This window comes from Dendropsophus ebraccatus, chromosome 9, assembly GCF_027789765.1.
Source record: "Dendropsophus ebraccatus isolate aDenEbr1 chromosome 9, aDenEbr1.pat, whole genome shotgun sequence".
In the NCBI taxonomy this organism is placed as follows: Eukaryota; Metazoa; Chordata; class Amphibia; order Anura; family Hylidae; genus Dendropsophus; species Dendropsophus ebraccatus.
In genome coordinates, this window is record NC_091462.1 from 37,642,388 (window position 1) to 37,663,187 (window position 20,800).

General features: G+C 41.8%; 1 protein-coding gene across 3 annotated transcripts in view; it reads right to left on the reverse strand.

Annotated features, from left to right (window-relative positions):
• Positions 1 to 20,800, reverse strand: part of PDE11A (phosphodiesterase 11A) — a 398,617-nt gene that overhangs the window by 163,837 nt on the left and 213,980 nt on the right. For all 3 annotated transcript variants that reach the window (XM_069985174.1, XM_069985175.1, XM_069985176.1), the window contains 3 exons: positions 18,394 to 18,483; positions 15,900 to 16,040; positions 10,014 to 10,078 (listed from right to left, as the gene is read on the reverse strand). In XM_069985174.1, the coding sequence (XP_069841275.1) occupies positions 10,014 to 10,078; positions 15,900 to 16,040; positions 18,394 to 18,483 (296 nt within the window). The remainder of the gene's footprint in view (positions 1 to 10,013; positions 10,079 to 15,899; positions 16,041 to 18,393; positions 18,484 to 20,800) is intronic.

Sequence of the window (20,800 nt, forward strand, 5' to 3'; positions counted from 1 at the left end):
TTGTTAGGGAAAAAAGTTAGGACTATTGTGCCACCAAGTGTAACTGTCATTAAAAATAACTTTTGACATGTCATCAGGAGTGTTTGGCATGGCTGCTGCGCTCCCTCCTCAGCTATATCTCCAGATCACAGCAGATCTGAGCAGTGAGACCCACTGCGATCAATAACTTTTGACAGGCCTGGTAATATGTCAAAAGCTATTTTTAATTACAAGAACTCTTTTAAGGGATTGTGTCATCAGAAAATGGTGTTTTTATGTTAAACATTTTTTGGTAACAAGGATTTTTGGTAAAATTGCAGTTTTCATTTTCACCACTGGGGTAAAAACTAAACTGAGACTTCCTGTTGTGTCTGTGGTGATAAGAGGAGCTGCTCTAAAATTATCTGTATGGTATTACAGCGACTTGTGACACAAGTAGATCTATAAGACAATAGCAGCTCCCAGTAGAATGAAAGGTCACAGAGCGTGCTCAATGATGTTTTACATTTATCTCAAGGGGACAGGCCCTGTCTATTGCCATCTATGTCCATGAGTCTTGCTGTAAAGCACTTAAGAACAGCATTTACAATATGGCAGCCCCTATAAAAATGATCACTGTGAAATTTAAAAAAATTACATGGAGAAAATAGAAACAAATTAGAATAAATGATAATTTTTTTTGTATCTGACTCTAATCATTAAAAGGAAATTTAGGTGACACGTTCCCTTTAAAGCCATGATAACATTGTGTTTGATTGTTTTCGGGACTGGTTTACTAACAATTCCCAAAGGGGCTATTTCTATAATATTTACTTTTTTTTAAAACCTAGTCCAGTCTCGAGGAATAAAAACTCATCTAGGTATCAAGGGATTTAAGGTGAGAAATGGAAAGGTCTAAATGACAAATAAATCTATAGAATGCAAAGGTTACTGTTAGAACATGGCAAGATAAACCATGTACAGAACTTGATTCAGTCACCTCGGCTTTTCCATGTAACAAAACATGCCATGTGCCGGAATTAGAGTATGTGAGGTTTGAAGACTAAAGCTGTCAGCGCTCTTTATTTGCCGTTTTCCTGCCTGTGTTACTCTGGTCATTATTTCCCACAATGGGGCAGGAGCGGAGATAGAAGACAGCTGGCATTATTAGGACAGGACAGGACAGGGAAGGATCTATATAACAATACCTGACATTCCCACCAGGTCTGTGTGCCGATTATAATAGCGATAGAGATAAGAGAAAGAAATGGAGATCTGAAATTTACAAACAATTCCAGATTTTCCCTTTGCCTGAATATTTGTAAAGCGTCTTCAAATTTACATCCACCATTCTAACAATTACAGACCGAATAAATAATTTACCAGTAACTATAAATCTCTGCATTTGATTTCTTGATTTGCCCAACAATCTATTTTGTCATTTCCTACTTAGAACTTTTTTTTGGTAGACTACATGACAACTTATATGCCTGCCATTACACCTACAAGAACTGCCAACTCTTTTCTCCAGAATGACATACCCCATCTAGCTAATTATACACATCCCCAGAGGGCCCCAGAAAAAGGCAGATGCATCACTGCCATAGGGAAGGACTAAGATTTTCATTAGTCATTGTTTAACCAGATCTATTTTGGCTGGAAAAAAAAAACAGAAACCGGAAGACTCGCCTTAGTTTGAGGCTCAAGCTCCATGCACCTGTCCGGTAAATCCAAATAAAGAAATCTGTTTAAATTTTCTGACCCATAGACTTCTATTGGGCACAGACACCCTTCAGGTTTTTTTTTCTGAAAGGTGTCCGTTCCAGAAAATAGGTGAGAAAATTTTAGAACTGATGATGCCATAAAAGTCTATTAGAACATCTGAAATTCCAGACAGCGTTGCTTTGCTTCCCACCCCAGGCCGACATTAGCACCCCGGCAAGTACCACTGGGTGCTGCGTTTGGCCCCTTAACCATATGCTCTCCCAATTAGGAATGTATACAGTTAAATATGCTGCTGTGATTGAGAGGGCAAGGAGTCATTGGCTCCCCATCCTGTTGATCACTTTTGTGGCAAAAGGCAACATTATGCCTGTGGCCACAAGGGGCTGATCTCCCCCTAGCAATGCGATGCCCAAGTGATGTTGTGTGTTCACAGAGAAAGGAAGGAAGAGAAGAAGCTGGAGGAGAGCAGCGCTGCAGCCAAGTAGCAGGTGAGTATGTTGTTTTTTTTCTTTCAGTTTTTACTGCCAGGAAATACTGCTGGTTTCCTGAAGCCTCCTAAAGTACTTCCTGCTTAGTATTTCCTAAAATTATTTTAAAATATAGATATTAAAATAGAAAATTAGAAAAACAGCAGCAAAAATTCTTCAAAAACATGTTTAAAGGACAAGTGCCATGAAAAACTTTTTCCCAGTAATTGAAGTACATTACAAAGTTATATAACTCTGTAATGTGCTTCAATCATCTATCTGCCTCCCTTCCCTGTCTTTTTCCCCCTCCACCCCCCACCAGGAAGTGTCCTAACTCACACAGACCTAATGACTGTCACTGTCACCAAGCTCTTCTCTCAGCTCCTTCTCCTGTTACACTAGCCTCCCCCCTCCCCTGCCTTGTCATGTGACTCAGCTTGCTCAGCTCCCATTGGCTGAACAACTGCAAGCCATCACTTGTCACATGTCATGCTTATCTTCCCTCCGACTGACTCTGGCACATAGGCAGCCCCCCCCCCTTCCCTCATACCCTCTCTGCTGCTGCTGTGGACTCAGTGAGTGAATGAGTCATGAGCAAGCTGAGTAACCTGACAAGGAGGGGGAGGCTGGTGGAACAGGACCTAGAGCAGCCCTCCTGCTGATGACTCATCCTCACAAGAAGGAGCTGCCTGGTGACGGTGATGACAGTCATTAGGTCTGTGTGAGTTAGGACACTTCCTGGTGGGGGGTGGAGGGGGGAAAAGCCAGGGAAGGGAGGCAGATAGGTGATTGAAGCATATTACAGAGTTATATAACTTTGTAATGTGCTTCAATTACTGGGGAAAAGTTTTTCATGGCACTTGTCCTTTAACTTAAAAACTTGATGTAAACAATAGGCCATTTTCTGATGTCACATTCCCTTTAAAGGACAAGTGGTATATGTTTTATACAGGCTGCCTCAGTGTGGAACAGCACAATCCTGCTTTTATACTGAAGCTTCTTCTATTGCTGTTCAGGCCTGGCACACAGAAAGCCCAGGATGCTGTGCCAAATGTATAAAGACCACAATGGAACATTTTTACTTATATCTTATTCTGCAGTTTCTCTGTGCACAAGATTTATAAGTGACCCGGAATATTTGAGAGAAGGCTTAGTTTTATCATTCTATATTGTATTTTTTCCCCATTTATTTTTCGGTCAGTTCCTTGCTTTGTGTTAATAAAAAGAGTTTGGCTCATAATGTAACCCTATGGAGCCCGACTCTTCTTTTCTTACACAGAGCGGGGAGAGAACGCGCTTTGCCAGTGTGATATACCATCTAGTGAGTGTTTTAGAACCACTTTCCTGGAGTTTGATGCAACAGGAAACCAGTTTTGGGGCTTCAATTATAGAGGCTAAATCTTTTTGTGAAAAAGTTGCCTGGAGATACCTTTTCAGGAATGAGTGCAGGAGAGAGCTTTACAATCGGGATTTTTCACAGATATGAGTTGTTTATAGAAGGTTGGGAGAAGACTTGGGGGGTTACAACAAGTTTCTCAGGGGGGGACATAAGAGGGGGGGACATAAGTGAATAGAGTTGAAAAGGTTTTTGAGTGATTTTAATATTGTGTTATAGGATATGAAGTCTAGACAAGTAGATTCATTGCTATATCTAATGGTACATTTGTATGAATGCACCCAAAAATAAAAGATTAAATTAATTATTCTCTTATGTGGAATTAAAGGGATTATCCAGTGCTACAAAAACATGGCCACTTTCCCCCCTCTCTTGTCTCCAGTTCAGGTGTGGTTTGCAATTAAGCTCCATTTACTTCAATGGAACTGAGTTTAAAACCCCACCCAATCTGGAGACAAGAGTGGGGCAAAAGTGGCCATGTTTTTGAAGCACTGGATAACCCCTTTAGGTAATGAAAGTATCAGGATGTTCCAAAAGCACTTCCTCCAGTTTAAAAAAGGTACTCCAACAAGACTTTCTTTTTCTTTCAAATCAACTGTTGTCTGAAAGTCATATAGATTTGTTATCCACTTTTATTTAAAAATCTTAAGTCTTCCAGTACTTATTAGCTGCTGTATGTCCTGCATTAACTGTATTATTCTTTCCAGTCTGACACAGTGCTCTCTGCTGCTTCCATCTCTGTTCGTGAAAGGAACCATCCTGAGCAGTAGAAAATCCCCATAGAAAACCTTTTCTGCTTTAGGGTTTTACCCGCCGCGGATTCCGCAGCTTGTCCCTGCTCGCATCTTTGTTGGTCCCATAGTCTTCATTCTATGGTTTGGCAGATACCGCCATCCGCCCGAAGAATGAGCCCGCTTATTTTTCGGGTGGACGGCGGAATCTGCCAAATCATAGAATAAAGCCTATAGGACCAGCGCAGATGCGAGCGGGGGCAAGCCTGCGGAATCCGCTGTGATCCTCCAGGATTCCATAGTGTGGACATGCCCTTAGACAGTACCTTTCACGGACAGAGGTAGCAGCAGAGATGACTGTGTCAGAAGACCTGGAAAACATGGATACAGTTTATGGTTATATCTGTGTTTTCCAGGCTGACCTAGCGCTGCATCCAATTTCTTCAGCCACCAGCATGCCTAAGTTGCGCTCATCTGTAATGATTACATTTTGGCCACAAGGCTTAAAAATAGGCTGAGACTTTCTGTTCTATACAGATCATTTTCAGCATTGCCCTCCTTATCGTAACAGACAGAAGTACAACCACAGGCAGGGCCATAGCTGGGGGGGACAGAGGGGGCAGCTGCCCCGGGCGCAGAGACCAGGGGGGGGCTCCATCACAGGGAGCAGAGAGAGAGTAGTACAGTGGATGAGGCAGCCTGGAAGCGTCCTGCCCTCTGTCAGTGTGAGGAGGCAGGGGGCGATTTTTACTTCATCAAAAGAGGTATTTCCCATACTGTACCATCTCCTGGCTGCTGTTTAGCTATAATTTGCGCAAAATCGCGGCATTTTTACCGCAATTTTGTGCACATCAGGGCTAAACAGCAGCCAGGAGACAGTACAGCAAAGAGATGGTGAAGGACCTTGACATGTGACTATGATGTCACCGCAGGTCCTGTATGTACACTGCACTATGGAGGAGGAAGAAAGAAGATACAGGAGTGTGGGAAGGGGAGGACAATCAGGGGTGCACAGTGTGTGGAGGGGGGTGAAGGTTGCCCAATGTGGAGTGAGGAGGGGGGCAGGGGGGTACAGGGTGACACCAGTCTGGGATTGGGGGAGACACATTAGAGAGTTGGGGTCCAGTGTCTATTTAGGGGTCTCGTCTGGTGTTCGAGTTCAATCGAACCTAGAATTTCCCGAGGTTTGATCGACTCTACTGCTGAGCGTATGTGTGCATTAGGAGACGGCACCACAGAATCACATTACACTGGGCGTTACACTGGAGATAGATCAGGAAGCTTTGCCTCCTAATTCACAGGTACAGACAGCAAGGAGCGGAGACAACGGCGCCTCCTCAGGTACAGACAGCAGGGAGCAGAGACAACGCGCCTCCTCAGGTACAGACAGCAGGGAGCGGAGACAACGGCATCTCCTCAGGTACAGACAGCAGGGAGCGGAGACAACGGCAACTCCTCAGGTACAGACAGCAGGGAGCGGAGACAACGGCAACTCCTCAGGTACAGACAGCAGGGAGCGGAGATAACGGCGCCTCCGTTAAGGTACTTAGGGACCAAATTTTAAATGGGAAAAATTGAAGTACTTTAAAAAATGCTAATTGAGCCTAGAGCTGCCTGATAATCATTCTTCATAGAAACATTCCAGGTACTCAGTAAATATGACATTATGTATCCCATATTGTGAAAACCACACTAGTGCTGCCAGGAGAGATGAGCGAATCACTCATCTAAACTTCATAAAAACCAGCAGTGAAAGGACGACATGGGCCCCCTGTGCTTACTGTGCACACAGGGGGGGGGGGGCAAAATTGAATCTTTGCCCCGGGTGCAGGAAACCCTAGCTACACCTCTGGCCACAGGTGACACCAGTATATAGATAACAGAGGTACGCAGTAGCTGTGGAATGAGTCCATAGAGCATGCTTACAAATCTGTCCCATACAATGAATAGGGTCTGGAGATGTTAATTGCGTTTATGTCCAGGAGGCTTAAAACACGCCGCTAAATGCTGTTAAAACAACTAATGCCAGATATAATGTACTACAAATAAAATATAAAAAGTTACATTCAGAAAATAGAAACAGATTAGAAAAGTATAAAAATAAATCTACATGATTCATTCCCTTTAAGGCACCAGCACCTTTGATTCTTCGACTTCTTTAGATGGGGGTAAGAACGTTTCAGTTTTATTACACAGAGTGAATTTTAACAAGTTTTCCCAGACTTGCTGTTGGAGTAGGGTGACGCTGGTTGGTTACACCCCCACAATTCTGGTGTGTTAGTATATAGATTGTTCTGTCTCTCCTTATTGGTAGTGATCCAAATATGAAAAAGTTTTAGTAAAAGTAAATTTGTTATAGATCCCTCCGGTGCTAGTAGTGGGCCACTCGACAGTATTCCTCACAGAATATAAAGGAAATAAAGTATACGTAATCGGAATTTCCACATCCATAAAAACTATTAGGCTATGTTCACACAAAGTATTTTTGCTCAGTATTTTGCAACCAAAACCAGGAGTGGATTGGAAACACAGAAAACAGAAATGTTCACACACTGTTGAAATTGAGTGTCTGGCTGTCATTTAATGGCAATAACTACCAATTTTTTTAAAAAAACAAAGGCCGTTGTTTTGAAATAATGAACGTTAATTGCCATCCACTCAATTTCAACATTGTGTGAACATAGCTTTTCTGTCTTTTCAATCCACTCCTGGTTTTGGTTGCAAATTACTGACGAAAATGCCAAGCAAAAATGGTGTGTGTGTGAACAAAACCCAAAATTGTTATTAATGTCCCATTTACACCTCAGTAAAGCTGTCCACAGCTGTGGAACTTCAACTACAGACAGCACTACAGATGTACATTCGTGGCCGTTCAAAAAAAAAAAAAAATGTGGGGACATCAAATAATGTTCCTGACCATTATACGCAGATGTTATTTTGCAAGCAACAGACTTTTTTTTAGTTGTTCACACATATTTTTCACTGTCCTTTCATCGTCTTTACTACTAAATTCAATGGACCTTCAAAAAAGAACCACACCCAAAAGGGCCTGAACTAGAATAATATGCCAGTAGCCGTCATTGTAATGACAGGTGCCCAAAATTCTAAATGACGGATGTCATTTGACTTGCACCTGTTCATATACATCTCTCATTGGTTTGTTGATTCTCCTCCATGAATTACATATTGGGTGTAAGGTCTGGAGTCTAAGGCCTCATTTACACTTCCAGTGTTAAGTATAGTATGTCCGTTTTTCTCGCCCCCAATCTGTTAAAAAAAATCGGTATAGTGCATCCGTAGTGCATTCGCAATCAATATTTTTTTGCAGATCTGCTGAAAAGCACATGTGCTAATTATACTTCCTAGATCCCGGTTGTGGTTGCTTTGAGACCCAACCTTTTAACCTGTGACGAAATGCAAATCCACATTTTTTTGCAGACGCAAAAATGTTACCATCTACAAATAATAGAGGATCCAATAGACTTTGTTTGGCAAATGCATAGAAAAATCTGGGTCCATACTAGGACATGTCCTTTTGGGGGGGGGGGGGGGGGGGGGTGCAAATCAGATTGCATACTGATCTTGTGAATAGCCCAATATAAATCAATGGGCACTAACTTATGTACATAATTGTAAATTCGTAATTACAGACTCGATTACGGAAGATGTAAATAAGGCCTAAATTTTGCTCTGGGTGCTCTGCTTGCTCTGTGGATGTGTACACTACCTATGTGTAATTCTTTTCTGCAAACTGCCTTTATTTGCTTTCCTCTCTATCTACAGCCAGTTTGGGCTGCCCTCTGTGTATGCTCTCCCAACTCTCCACACTTTGTACAGGGGAGATCAGAGAGCACTCACCGCTCTCTGACAGACTTTTTTTCTCTCTAAAAGATAGCCAGATGGAGGGTTCTCTAGAAGCTTAACTGTATAGAATATCTAAGGAAAATGGTTTACATTTTGCCTGTAGGAAACAAGGTGCCCATAACAAATAATGTCTTTTATGTATTTTATACCTTAAATGAAACACAAATACTTCACCCAATTGCTGTAAGTTATGTGCTAAAAAGAAAAATCTAAAAAAAAAAATCAAAAAAAATCTGCATCCCGAATGTCATTATAGGCTGTGTCCTTAAGAAGTTAATTTATTCCAAACCAATATTTATGCAACTGAAAGAACAGGGATTTTTTTTATGTCTCACATGTACCTATTTCTTTTAGAATACTGGGTATAACGCATTCTGTGAGTACTTAGCAGTCTGACGGAACAGAAGCATATAAATATTTTATAAGCTCTTTACAGTTTTGTAATGGAAATCAATGAGCGCTCACATTTTGTGTAGCATCACGAAAAACAAAGTAGAAAAGCTCTTCGGAAAAAGAGGAGTGCTTACCATGTATTTACACTGAAGGTGAGAGAATGGTAATGGAATACATGAAAGATGTGTAGATTGCTGTAAGCCACCATAGATGCTTCTTAGTTTAGCCTCGTAAATGGGTTCTACTCTTCATAGGAATGAGGGACAGGACCCCATAGAAAAACTCAATGTTTATGTTTCAGAGATCAGATCTACCTATGAAATACGCCAATGCACATAGGCGCAACTGTACATAAGGATAGTTTCATCCTATGTAATCTGATCCAAGGATCTATATAAAAAAAATTGAATAAAGTAATCTTTATTATAAAATAATCCTAAAACTTGCCGTTTTATTTTGGCCATAGGCCTAATACTAAGCTGTAATTTTCTGTTCTTTAGAGATCACTTTTCGTTAGTGTCCTCCTTATTATTTCATACAGGATCACAGTAGAAGGTGAAACCGTTATCTAATGGTACACATAACAGTGATGCACACAAAAACTCACAATGCCGAAGAGGTCACAGAGCATGCCCAAAATTTTTTACCATTCTAATGAGTCTGCTCCAGATTTAAGGCCAGCAATGACTCCATCTCCCTATGTGGTTACCAGACAGAGCTCAGCTTTCAGCCCTGCTTTTATATTGGGAGTCACAATGAGTGAAGCCGCTGCTTAAGGCTATGTTCACACTACGTATATGTCAAGCCGCATATTTTTCATGGCCGGACATATACGTGTAACACTTCGGCCAGGATTTACGCAAGTTGCGGCCGGCTGTCGGGAAGCGTACGTAGCGATCTGACAGCTGTATTTTACTTGGATATCTTCGGCTAGCCCCGGACACCCCACAGAACCTTTTGGATCGGCAAATCAAAGTGTAAAAAAGAAGAAATCACCACTCTGTACGGGACCGCATGTTACGCTACGGGCGTAAGTTACAGCATTTCCGTCCCGAAACAATGGTCTGGTTCATTTTTTACGGCGCTGCATATGATCCGGGCGTAAGTTCTTACATAGTGTGAACTGTGCAGCCGTAGATCATATACTTTCCATTGTACGCAAACTACATAAATCTCCGGCCGCTTATTCACGGAACGCGCTACGGCCAGAAACTTACATAGTGTGAACATAGCCTAAAGCAGTTAAAGTTACTGCTCATGCACTGTGATAACAGCGCAGGACCCATGAACAGGATTCAGACAGGGCTCAGTGCTGGAAGCTGAATTCTATCCATGAATCAAGCAGGGACAAGGAAAGGAGGGATAGTGGAAAGGCGTTCTAGTTCAGGGCACTCCATGTCCTTGGAATGCCCAATACACTGTATTCAATGCTTTCAGTTATCAGAATAAAAATTTGTATAATACATTTATTAAACTTACCTGTTCTCTGCATCTGCACTACATTTAGGAGAAAGCAGCTCAAATGATTTGGTAAATTTCACCACCTGTGGTAAAAGAAAATCATGGTTAGTATTGGTATATAGCTATTGTTTCCACAATTGTAGCAAACCATTTCTATAAAGTCTAACGTCAACCTCCCTGCTGTATTGTTGAAGAGCCTGCCCCCTTTAGGCTGTGTTCTCATTTTGCAGTAGACTGCATCAGGTACTGCATTGATAAAACATGAATGTTCTGAGTGCATCCAGCGTGGGGGCACTTTTTGGGGGAGACCGGGGAGGAGGTGGCTGAAATAAGAGACGTTCACTCACCTTCCCGGTTCCAGCGGCGGGTCCCGCATCACGGCACTCCGGTCCCGTTTGAAGTCTGCTCGGATCCCGCCACCTTTACTGAGTGGCTGAGCGGCCCTGAGACGTAGCGCCTCGGGCGGCGTCAGACACCGGAAAGTGGCCGGGAACCGGGGACCAGAGCGCCGTGATGAGTGACCCGCCGCTGGAAACGGGAAGGTGAGTGGACGTCTTTTATTTCAGCCACCTCCTCCCCGGTCCCCCCCAAAAAGTGCCCCCACGCTGGATACCCTTTTAAATATACACAGGCTACACCATTAAAACTATGATGAGACTAGTCGGTGTATTTTCTGAGCAGCTAGCCACCAGGCTTCAGAAAATATACTGATTATTCTAACAAGTGATCCAAAGTTACAAAACATGTTAACATTCTAAGCTAACAAAGTACAAAAATGATGTAGTAAAAATACATAAAAAGAAAATTCAGCTACAACGTGATATCACAGACTCTGTAATATTCTTAATAGGTAGCTTCCCATTTGATCATAGCAAAGCATAGCACTTGCATTTTTTCACCTAGAAACCCACATGAGCCCATATTTTTTGCGTCACTAATTGTACTTTGCAATGACAGGCTGAATTTCTTCATAAAGTACACTGCAAAAGCAGAAAAAAAATAAATGTGTGGTGAAATTGAAAAAAACAAACAAACGCATTTTGTTTATTTGGGGGGTATTTGTTTTTACACTATTCGCCCTGGGATAAAACTGACTTGTTATATATGTTCCTCAAGTCGTTACGATTACAACGATATATAACATGTATAACTTTTATATTATCTGATGGCTTGTAAAAAATTCAAACCCTTGTTAACAAAAATATGTTCCTTAAAATCGCTCTATTCCCAGGCTTATAGCGCTTTTATCCTTTGATCTATGGGGCTGTGTGAGATGTAATTTTTTGCACCATGATGTGTTCTTTCTATCGGTACCTTAACTGCGCATATATGACTTTTTGATCGCTTTTTATTATAATTTTTCTGGATTTGACGTGACTGAAAATGCACATTTTTGCACTTTGGGATTTTTTGCGCTGACGCCGTTTACCATGCGAGATCAGGAATGTGATAAATTAATAGTTGGGATGATTACGCACGTGGCAATACCAAACATGTTTATTTATTTATTTTTATTTATAACATAGGAAAAGGGGGGTGATTCAGACTTTTATTAGGGGAGGGGGCTTTTTATTGATAACACTTTTTTTTTCACTTATACTAGAAGCCCCCCCGCAGACCCCAAACGGTGTAGGATGTGTGGATCACTTGTCCCGGAGGAGCTATCCACCCCACTAGACACCAGGGAACGGCTCCGGAAGGTAATCTGGTGTAGCTGTCGCAACTTTGACAGCTGCATCTGATTACCTGATTAGCGGGCACGGCGATCGGACCGTGCCCGCTAATAGCCGCGGTCCTGGGCTACATGCGGCTCCCGGGACTGCGGCGGTTCAGAGCGGGGGCGCCGCGCGGCCCTGCTCTGAACTCTCTTACTGACCACAGGGCATAAATATACGTCCGTGGTCGTTAAGGGGTTAACACATGGCGACTTTACCATCAGAGCAGATTTCGGGCATTGTTTACAACAGAGATAATGAATAATAATTATGCAAGTGATTAACCAATAACTTAAAGGGGTTGGCCACTTTATAGTGAAATTGCTCAGTGTACAGTATTAGTAACTGTACTCGCTGCCCTTACTGACAGTAGCTCCCTGTCTACCTCATAGAGTTAAAATCAGACTCCTCTCTTCCAGGCTGTGCTGTCCGGCTCTGTGGTGATTCTGTTCATAAGATGGCTGACATGGAGGAGCATGTAAACATGCCCCGCCCTCTGAGTCCTCCATGCAGGCTAAGTGGTTAACACTGGAAGGTGGGCATGGTCACATGCTCCTCCATGTCAGCCATCTTATGGACAGACTCACTAAAGAGCAGGGCAGTTCAACCTAGAGGAGGGGAGTCTGATATTAGCTCTATGAGGCACACAGGGCACTATGTCATGGCATTTCAGAGATGAGTATGTGCTGCTGATGCTGCTGTGTCCTTCAAATCTGATCACAAAGCACCTTGTATAGCCAGTGTATCGGTAACCTCTTCTTCGCATGCTATCTATAGTTGTGTAAATCAAACCCAACACAAAGCTAGTTTAATGCACTTTCACAAGCACTATGTCATGGCATAGCAGAGAGGTGTATGTGCTGTGATTGGCCAGAGAAGTGAGAGAAATTAAATCCTGTGTGAGTACTACTGCTAAGCAGCCCCCTCTGGTTCTATCCCCTGAAATGAAGAGAATGAGAAATAGCTGTGTACCATGGAGGGGATTCTCAGGGGCTTAATAATCGTAGTAAGAACCGTAAAATCAACAGAAATGTTAAGCGTATAAAGTCAAAAAAACACGCCACTTCCCAAAATATTATGCTGGTGAAATATTTTTAATAAAGTGAATCAAGATACATAGAAATCAAGCAAGTAAATATGGCTTCTGGCGACGTTTCGGTCGTACGTCCGACCTTCCTCATGCCAGTGTAGCAACACTGCAGCCAAGATAGAGCATATAGAGAGATCTGGTGGATCTGCTCTATCCTGGCTGCAGTGCTACTACACTGGCATGAGGAAGGTCGGACGTACGACCAAAACGTCGCCAGTAGCCATATTTACTTGCTTGATTTCTATGTGTCTTGATCTACTTGGATTGTAACACTAAGATTCACTTTATTAAAAATATTTTACTAGCATAATAGTTTGGGAAGTGCCGTGTTTTTTGAATTTGTATGCTACGGTATTGAGGAATCCCTTAACACGGGCACCCCATCCACAAAAGGGAGTGCGGTTTGCTGCTGTTAAAAAACAGATATGTTTAGCCCAATGCTACAAAAATTTTCAGTGTAGAATTCGGAATACATGGATTCATTTTTGCTATAGTTCATTAAAATAAATACATTTCTCCAAAAATAACAACTAATGACAGTGAAAGGCTTCTAAGCAACTTTACACTGAACTTACTCCTAGAATCAAAACTCCTCTGATTACTTATTAATAAATGCCAGTATGTAATGGACCAATATCCATGAATATTACAATGACAAGAAATTTCTTGTTAAATAAAATATTTATGAGGAAATGTCATCAACTTAATTCAATTGTTCAGCAATATTGCCCTTCTATTGCTCGCCTGTACAACTTAGCTGTTTGAATAACATCAAAAGCAAAACAAACAAAAAAAATCCCAAAGTACCTATATTAGGGTGGCATCATATGATGTAAGTCAAGGGTCATGGTAAATCATGTGGCGCTGCAATCAGATCTGTCATTAGCGTCTAACATGTTAATGCACTAAAATTCAATATAGAAATATGAATATTTCATGTAACTATCTCCTAGTTCCTTATAATTAGGGCTCACATGGAAGAACTGTGTGCACAGATCCTGTATGGTAGCTTCATGGAGGTTGTGCTGCTCCCTAGGAGAGTCTACAGGACTGCTGTACTGAACAGCCTATACTGGATGCTGTTTACACAGAGCTATTGACCTGGAAGCAGGGTCCTCTGTAAATATTGCATCTGATGGAGCCAGTCATTTTTTTTTTATCTCAGATTTTCTTTTTGGGAACCTATATGGGCACTATATTGTGGCTTACCCTCCTTAATAGTGCTAGATCAAACTTCTGGGTGCTCGATTGAGGGCTATGCTCGACGAGCACCTCATGGTGCTTGAGTTATTGCAAGATCCATTAGGATTTCGGAGGTATACCTTCAATTGACTGCATACTGCCGGAGTTTTAATGTGTTTTGCAGTAACATTTTGCATTTTTTCATTCTAATTTATGTATAATTAGGCCCTTGTAGGGATGTGTAAATGAAATATGCAAAAATTAGAACAAAAACATGCAATACGTTAGTGCAAGAAACATTAGAACTCTGGCGGTATGTTGTCAATTGATGGCATACTGCTGGAGTTCTAATGTGTCTTTCAATAATTTATTGCATTTTTTTCAGTGTAATTTCTGTACATTTCATTTACACATCCCTTGAAGGTGAACCAGGCACCCTCCACTCTGCTGAGCAGGAGGCACCTGGTTAAATGCTCGAGTCTCCCATTGATTTCAATGGGGTTTGTTACTGAAGTCAAGTATTGTAAAATTCTCAACTCGAATAAAAAGCATATTTAGCTAAATATTCTTATACATCCAATAAAGGTAGGTGGGCAAGCCTCTAGGACAATCCCATACATCAGATAAATAACTAAATCTGCTGAAGATGGTAGGATTCTCCAAGGACAATCTGCTCTGCCTTTGATCAGCTTATATGTCTACATTTAGTTTCTAAAAAATCTGATAAGTAATAGAGGTTGAGATCTGTGCCAACTAATTTTTTTCTCTACAGTTTTGTTGGGGTTGGAGCTCTTCTGAGCTCATGTAAAATAGAGAAAAAAGGATTCACTCAAATTGGCTATTAAATTTAATTTGGATTCAATGGTGTTTTCTACTTCCTACAGGGACACCTGTCAAAGACTCGGTTCCATACATTGAACAGTAAGGAATACAAAATATGCCTTCTCTCTCTGCATCTCCACATACTTTATGGGGCTGTGACTTCGGCTATTGTTTGCTTTGTCTATAATTATTTTTATTTATTTTACACACACACACACACACATATATATATATATATATATATATATATATATATATATATATATATATAAAATTGTTGACTTCACCAGTCACTAGGGCTGACATATTAGCCCCCGTTATGAATACTCTGCAGCTCCTGCATGTTCCTGGTGATCACATGATGCCTGGGACAGGAGTGTTATGCCTGCCTGCTTGGCTGTTTAACACAATACACATTGGAGACTATGTATACAGTGGCTGGGAAGTCAGGAATGGTAATAATAAACCATCTCTACCTTCTCTACAGGGAGTCCAGCTCCTGTCCTATCTCCATGTAGCTGTAGGCTCTGCAAGGGCGTACAGAAATGTCCTTACAGAGTCAATTGGAGACCAGCTGTTCGCCAGTCCACAAGTACTGTAGCTAAATTATTTTATATATATATAGAGTATATTTATTTATAAAAAATAGAACTTCTTGTTCTGATAATATAAATCCCAATAACGTGCATAGTATAGGGCTATGGCATCCAGTCTTACTGTAAAGCAGCTCACTTGTTGGTAAGAAGCCTAACAGATGCGTCGCTAAGTTTGCTGTCTTATAATAAACAAGATTATTTACAACTTGGCATCTCCACCTTATTTCGCTAAGAGAGATTCATGCTGGAAAGGATTCCCGACTACTGGGACTATCCTAAATTGCTGGAGCGAGCGCTATGTGGATTTGTTTAAAGAGATTCCCATAATGATTCAGTGATTAGAAGTAGCAGGATACATCAAGTATACATCAAGGGACGTGATAGGTAAGATAACGGAGAAGACGTCCTGTGCATCGTACAACAGCAACACTGTACTCTGGTTGTGCAATCTCTACCATGCATTAAATATGAATGAAATAGAGCTTGGAAGACAACTCACCGGTGACTCAATGTCCTCTAGAAGCAGCACAGAGCAGCGTTCACACTTCAGCAACGTCTGAGCCCGATGCATAATCTTCTTGACAACTTTCTCCAGGTCTGTTTGTTCTTCAAACAGGTCATTCACCACCTCCAGCAATGCCTGCATGACATGATAAAACGGAGAAGCTGACGGAACAATAGGAAGGTCCTAATGGAAATTAATTAGACATTGTTGTGTTCTATTCCTGTGGAAGTGGATGTCACCGGGAATTAACGTTTCCTAGTGTAATAAAAAATAACAATATTCCATTGTTGTTTTTTTTCATATGCAGAATGCCAGTGCCTCATTGTTGTCACCGGCTGTCATTGCAGTTTATAGGCTGCACTCCTAGGAAACATGGCCATGGATGAGCCAACAGGAGCTTAGGTTCTATTGCAGTCTATGGGTCTGTAAAGCAAGATGGTGGGTGCTGGTGAAGGAGACATACCAGAAAGGGCTGAAAGGACAGCACACAGTACTGTCAGGGGTGTCAGTATTAATTTATTCCAATGGATAACAGGGCCGAGGGTTATGTCTACGGATTTGGGTGTATATGTGAGTATATGCTCCTAATGTAACCAAGTTGTTAAGTCATTTTGGGGTGGAAAAAAAAATAAAAAAATAAAAAATAATAAAAAATATATATATATATATATATATATATATATATATATATACATATATATAGTTTGATTCTTTATACCAAGAGCTATATATATGTATACATAGTGTGTGTATATATCTATATATGTGTGTGTGTGTGTGTGTGTGTGTGTGTGTGTATATATATATATATATATATATATATCAGCTGCCATTAACGTTCACATAAAAATGATTTTATTCTCCAGTGCAAAGTATGAAAGAGCTGGGAAATTAATTGAATCAACTGAATTATTTAGCCCATGGGGGGGGGCTCATGATTAGATATTTTTTGAAAATCCAAATTTAATTTTCCAAAAAAAAAAAAAAAAAATCATTGCATGCTCTGTCCTGCAGGGAGAGCAGCAGAGCTCAGGGCTCGGGCAGGGAGGTCACTGACCGCCTCCAGCATACTCATCTTTGTAATGGAGGAACACAGAGTCCGTCTGGGCCCGAAGCTGCAGCTGAAGGAGCGCCCCCTGCTGGATCTCCGCTTCTGTGTGCAGGTGGTGGGAGTAAAGCGGAGATCCTCTGAAGTGCTTTATCCAGCAGGGGGCGCTCTTCCAGCTGCAGCTCCGGGCCCAGACGGACTATGTGTTCCTCCATTGCCAAGATCCTGATGCAGCAGCCACGACCAGAGGAGATGCTGGGGCCACAACCAAAGGAAGAAGGAGAAGGAGGAGAGCCACCCCAGAGCCAGAGTCACCGGAGAGTGGGTGAAGACCCCACACAGTGCACCACTCACAGCATCTCACCTGTACTGTGCCCGATACTACTACTCCCCTAATCTACTTTACTGCTGCTACTACTACAGCCCTAATCTACTACTACTACTCCCTTTAACTACCATACCATACTACTACACCCCACATCTACTACTACTCCCCTCATCTACTACTACTACTATTACTCCCCGCATCTACTATACAGCTGCTGCTACTACAACCCTAATCTGCTACTACTACTACTACCCCCTTAGCTACTATATCTCTACTACTACTACTACTACTACTACACCACTCATCTCCTACTACTACTACTCCCCTCATCTACTACTACAACTCCCCGCATCTACTATACAGCTGCTACTACTACAACCCTAATCTACTACTACTAATACTACCCCCCTTAGCTACTATATCTCTACTACTACTACTACTACTACTACACCACTCATCTCCTCCTACTACTACTACTACCCTCATCTACTATACTGCTACTGCCCCAATCTACTACAACTAATACCCTAATCTACTATACTGCTACTATTACAGCTCTAATCTACCACTACTACTCCCTTCAGCTACTATATCTCTACTACTAGAACACCCCTCATCTACTACTACTACTACTTCTCGTAGCTACTATACATCTACTACTACACCCTTCTTTTACGACTACTTCTCCCCTAATCTACTATACTGCTACTACTACACCCCTCACCTACTATACCTCTACCTACATGGAAGCAAAGAGAGGGGGCTTGTCTACTATATGGGGACCCATTAGTAGGTGTTTCCAAGCCCCTGGAGTGCTGAGGGCTGTAACACCTCCTTGCTTCCCTTCACATCCAATGCTTTAGGGACTTGGGACACATCTCTTTGACACTTTGCACTGGATAATAGAAGCATTTTTTATGTTTTGGAAAAAAAGACAGGTACCATGTGTCTCCTTGATCCAACAGCTATCTAACAGCGTCAGCAGTTTAGAGCATGAACTGCGGCTGACAGGTTCACATTAAATGCATTCTGTTCTAGAGCGAGAAAAGATCTGCCATGTTTTCTTTTTCCAGCATACTATTATCAGCCAGGTACCTACTGTAGATACTCACCCTGCTCCTGTCATACTCTTTTCTTGAGGCAGCAAAAAGTTGTGCATTAGAAATGGCAATGCCACAGAATGGAAGGTACATGTGCATAACCTATCAAAGACAAACAAGATGACATATAACATGTTATGCTTAGATACATCTGCCTGTTGAATAAAAGCTATATATATATATATATATATATATATATATGATGCAAATGTCTCTGATTGTACTCACATTGCCTGCACCAGGACTTACATTCTGATAATACTGTTACTGCCTATGCACTGAGAATGGGTGAGGGATGACTGCTAGGATCTCCACCAATCTCTAGAATGGGGTCCTTTTGAATAGGTGGTGTGTCAGCCCCTGCTCAGTATCGGACTGGCCCACCAGAGTACCAGAGGATCCTCCAGTGGGCCCCCAACTCAGAACCTGCAGTAACACTCACTGACAGGTTGTTTCTCATTGGTTATTCCTTGGTGGGCCCCCAGGATCATCTCCTTTGGTTGCCCCAGGTACCCCAGTCAGACATTGCTACTGCTCCATTATAATGCTATGGGATACCGATAACCGAGCGCCAGCATGTATACTTAACTGCTGCTCCATTAAAGCATAGGACTTGGGACCCCTGTTCCACAGATCGGTGGAGACCCTAGCAGTGAGACCTTCACTAATCTGGCACTTTTCTGAACTGGGGGCTCATATAATGGCTGTTACACAGCTAGCATCATCCAGTGCTATATATTACGGAATGCTATTAAACTCAATGGGAGTCATGCACACTGTGTATAGCAACCAGTTCATTTGTTTTTTGGTTTCCTGATGCCAGGGGACATTCTATCTTAATATACATGCATATCCCAGAGGATATAACAAGAAGGACATGCCCTTTAATTATTCACTACAACTTCCCAAAATCTCTTTAAGCTTCCTAGTTACTTTCCATGCAGTTATAAAGTAAAGTGACACAATTCTTGACAGGGTAAGAAGCAGTCCTCTCTCATCACTGTAGGCATGGGCTGTCACTATAGTACGTACCACTGGCCACAAGTGCACAAGCATACGTAAATCATATAGGTATAAGTATATGTATAAATGCTGAGGAGAGTTGTAGACACATATCGACTTGTCAGCTATATAACTTTTATGTGTGAATATTATAATTTTTTTTTACAGTAATCAACATTGATCCATGGAGGCAGATAGGATGGTGGAACCACCTCTGGCGGCAATGTTTCCATCAAGCACAAGGGGTTGTCTGGAGAAATAATTTTATATGTAAAGGAATTCATGGTGGCACTTACATAACACCGGTCCCCTATTGGTGCCATCTCCACCTGACACATTGGAAGTACCCTCTAAGTCATGCACCACCTGAGGTAGGCCACCAATGTGGCCAGTGATTGGCTGAGTATGCGTTTACTTTGTGTAGATAGGAGAGCAGTAAGCACTTAGGGGCTGGCACTGTGGGAACAGCCCTATCGGGAGATCCCTGGCAGTTTGTTTTTTCAACTAATTATGAGTTCTTTTAAATATTAAATAAAATTTCCATATAACCCTTTTTATTATCTGCTAAACATTGCTATATACAATATTAACCATTACATTTTCTAGATAGCACCCACTGAATACATGCGCTACTTAAGTCTATGTTCACACACTGTATATTTTCGTAAAACCACGGCCGTTGTACAACGGCCGTGATCTTTACGGCAATATACCTGTCATTGCTGCCTAGGGATCTCTCGCGGTGTTACAAACAACTGACACAACCGTTTTCTGAGGCCGCTATTCATGAATAGCGGCCTCAGAAAACCATGACAGTGCACACTATGGAGCAAGTGGATCCGGCCGCTCGCTCCATAGTGTGCAGTGGAGAGTTCTGATGCTGGCGCGCACGGATGCGCTCACATCAGAACTCTACAGGGATAAAGATCATACCGGCCGGGATGATCTTTTCAGAAACCATCTCATACGCTATGTGAACATAGCCTAAACGTACAAGCTATGTGAAAATGATTACCGATTAGGTTATGCCTAAACAAACCTCTTTAAAAATTAAGAAGGGTCTTCATCCAGTCAAGGCATTACAAATTTCTCTGTGTTGGAGTCTTGGGTTAGGATTAGGAAATGGTTAGGAAGTTTGGAGATTAGCGCAATTGAAGAATGGCGATCATTCGGCATTTATATACTGGTGGCAGCCCCCGGGGGGCCTGGAAGACATGACTATATCCCTAGGCTGTATCCATGTTTTCCTGGACTTCCTGAATCCAACCTCTTTAGCTATCAGTTATTCAAGTGCTGAACGATCGGATTCGATCATGCTTGAGTTGTGGACTTAGGTTAGTAGTCTATTGGGTAACATATCGCTCCATACTGCAAAGTAACAAACTGGGGCAAGGCACTGTAGACATGAATGGTGCTC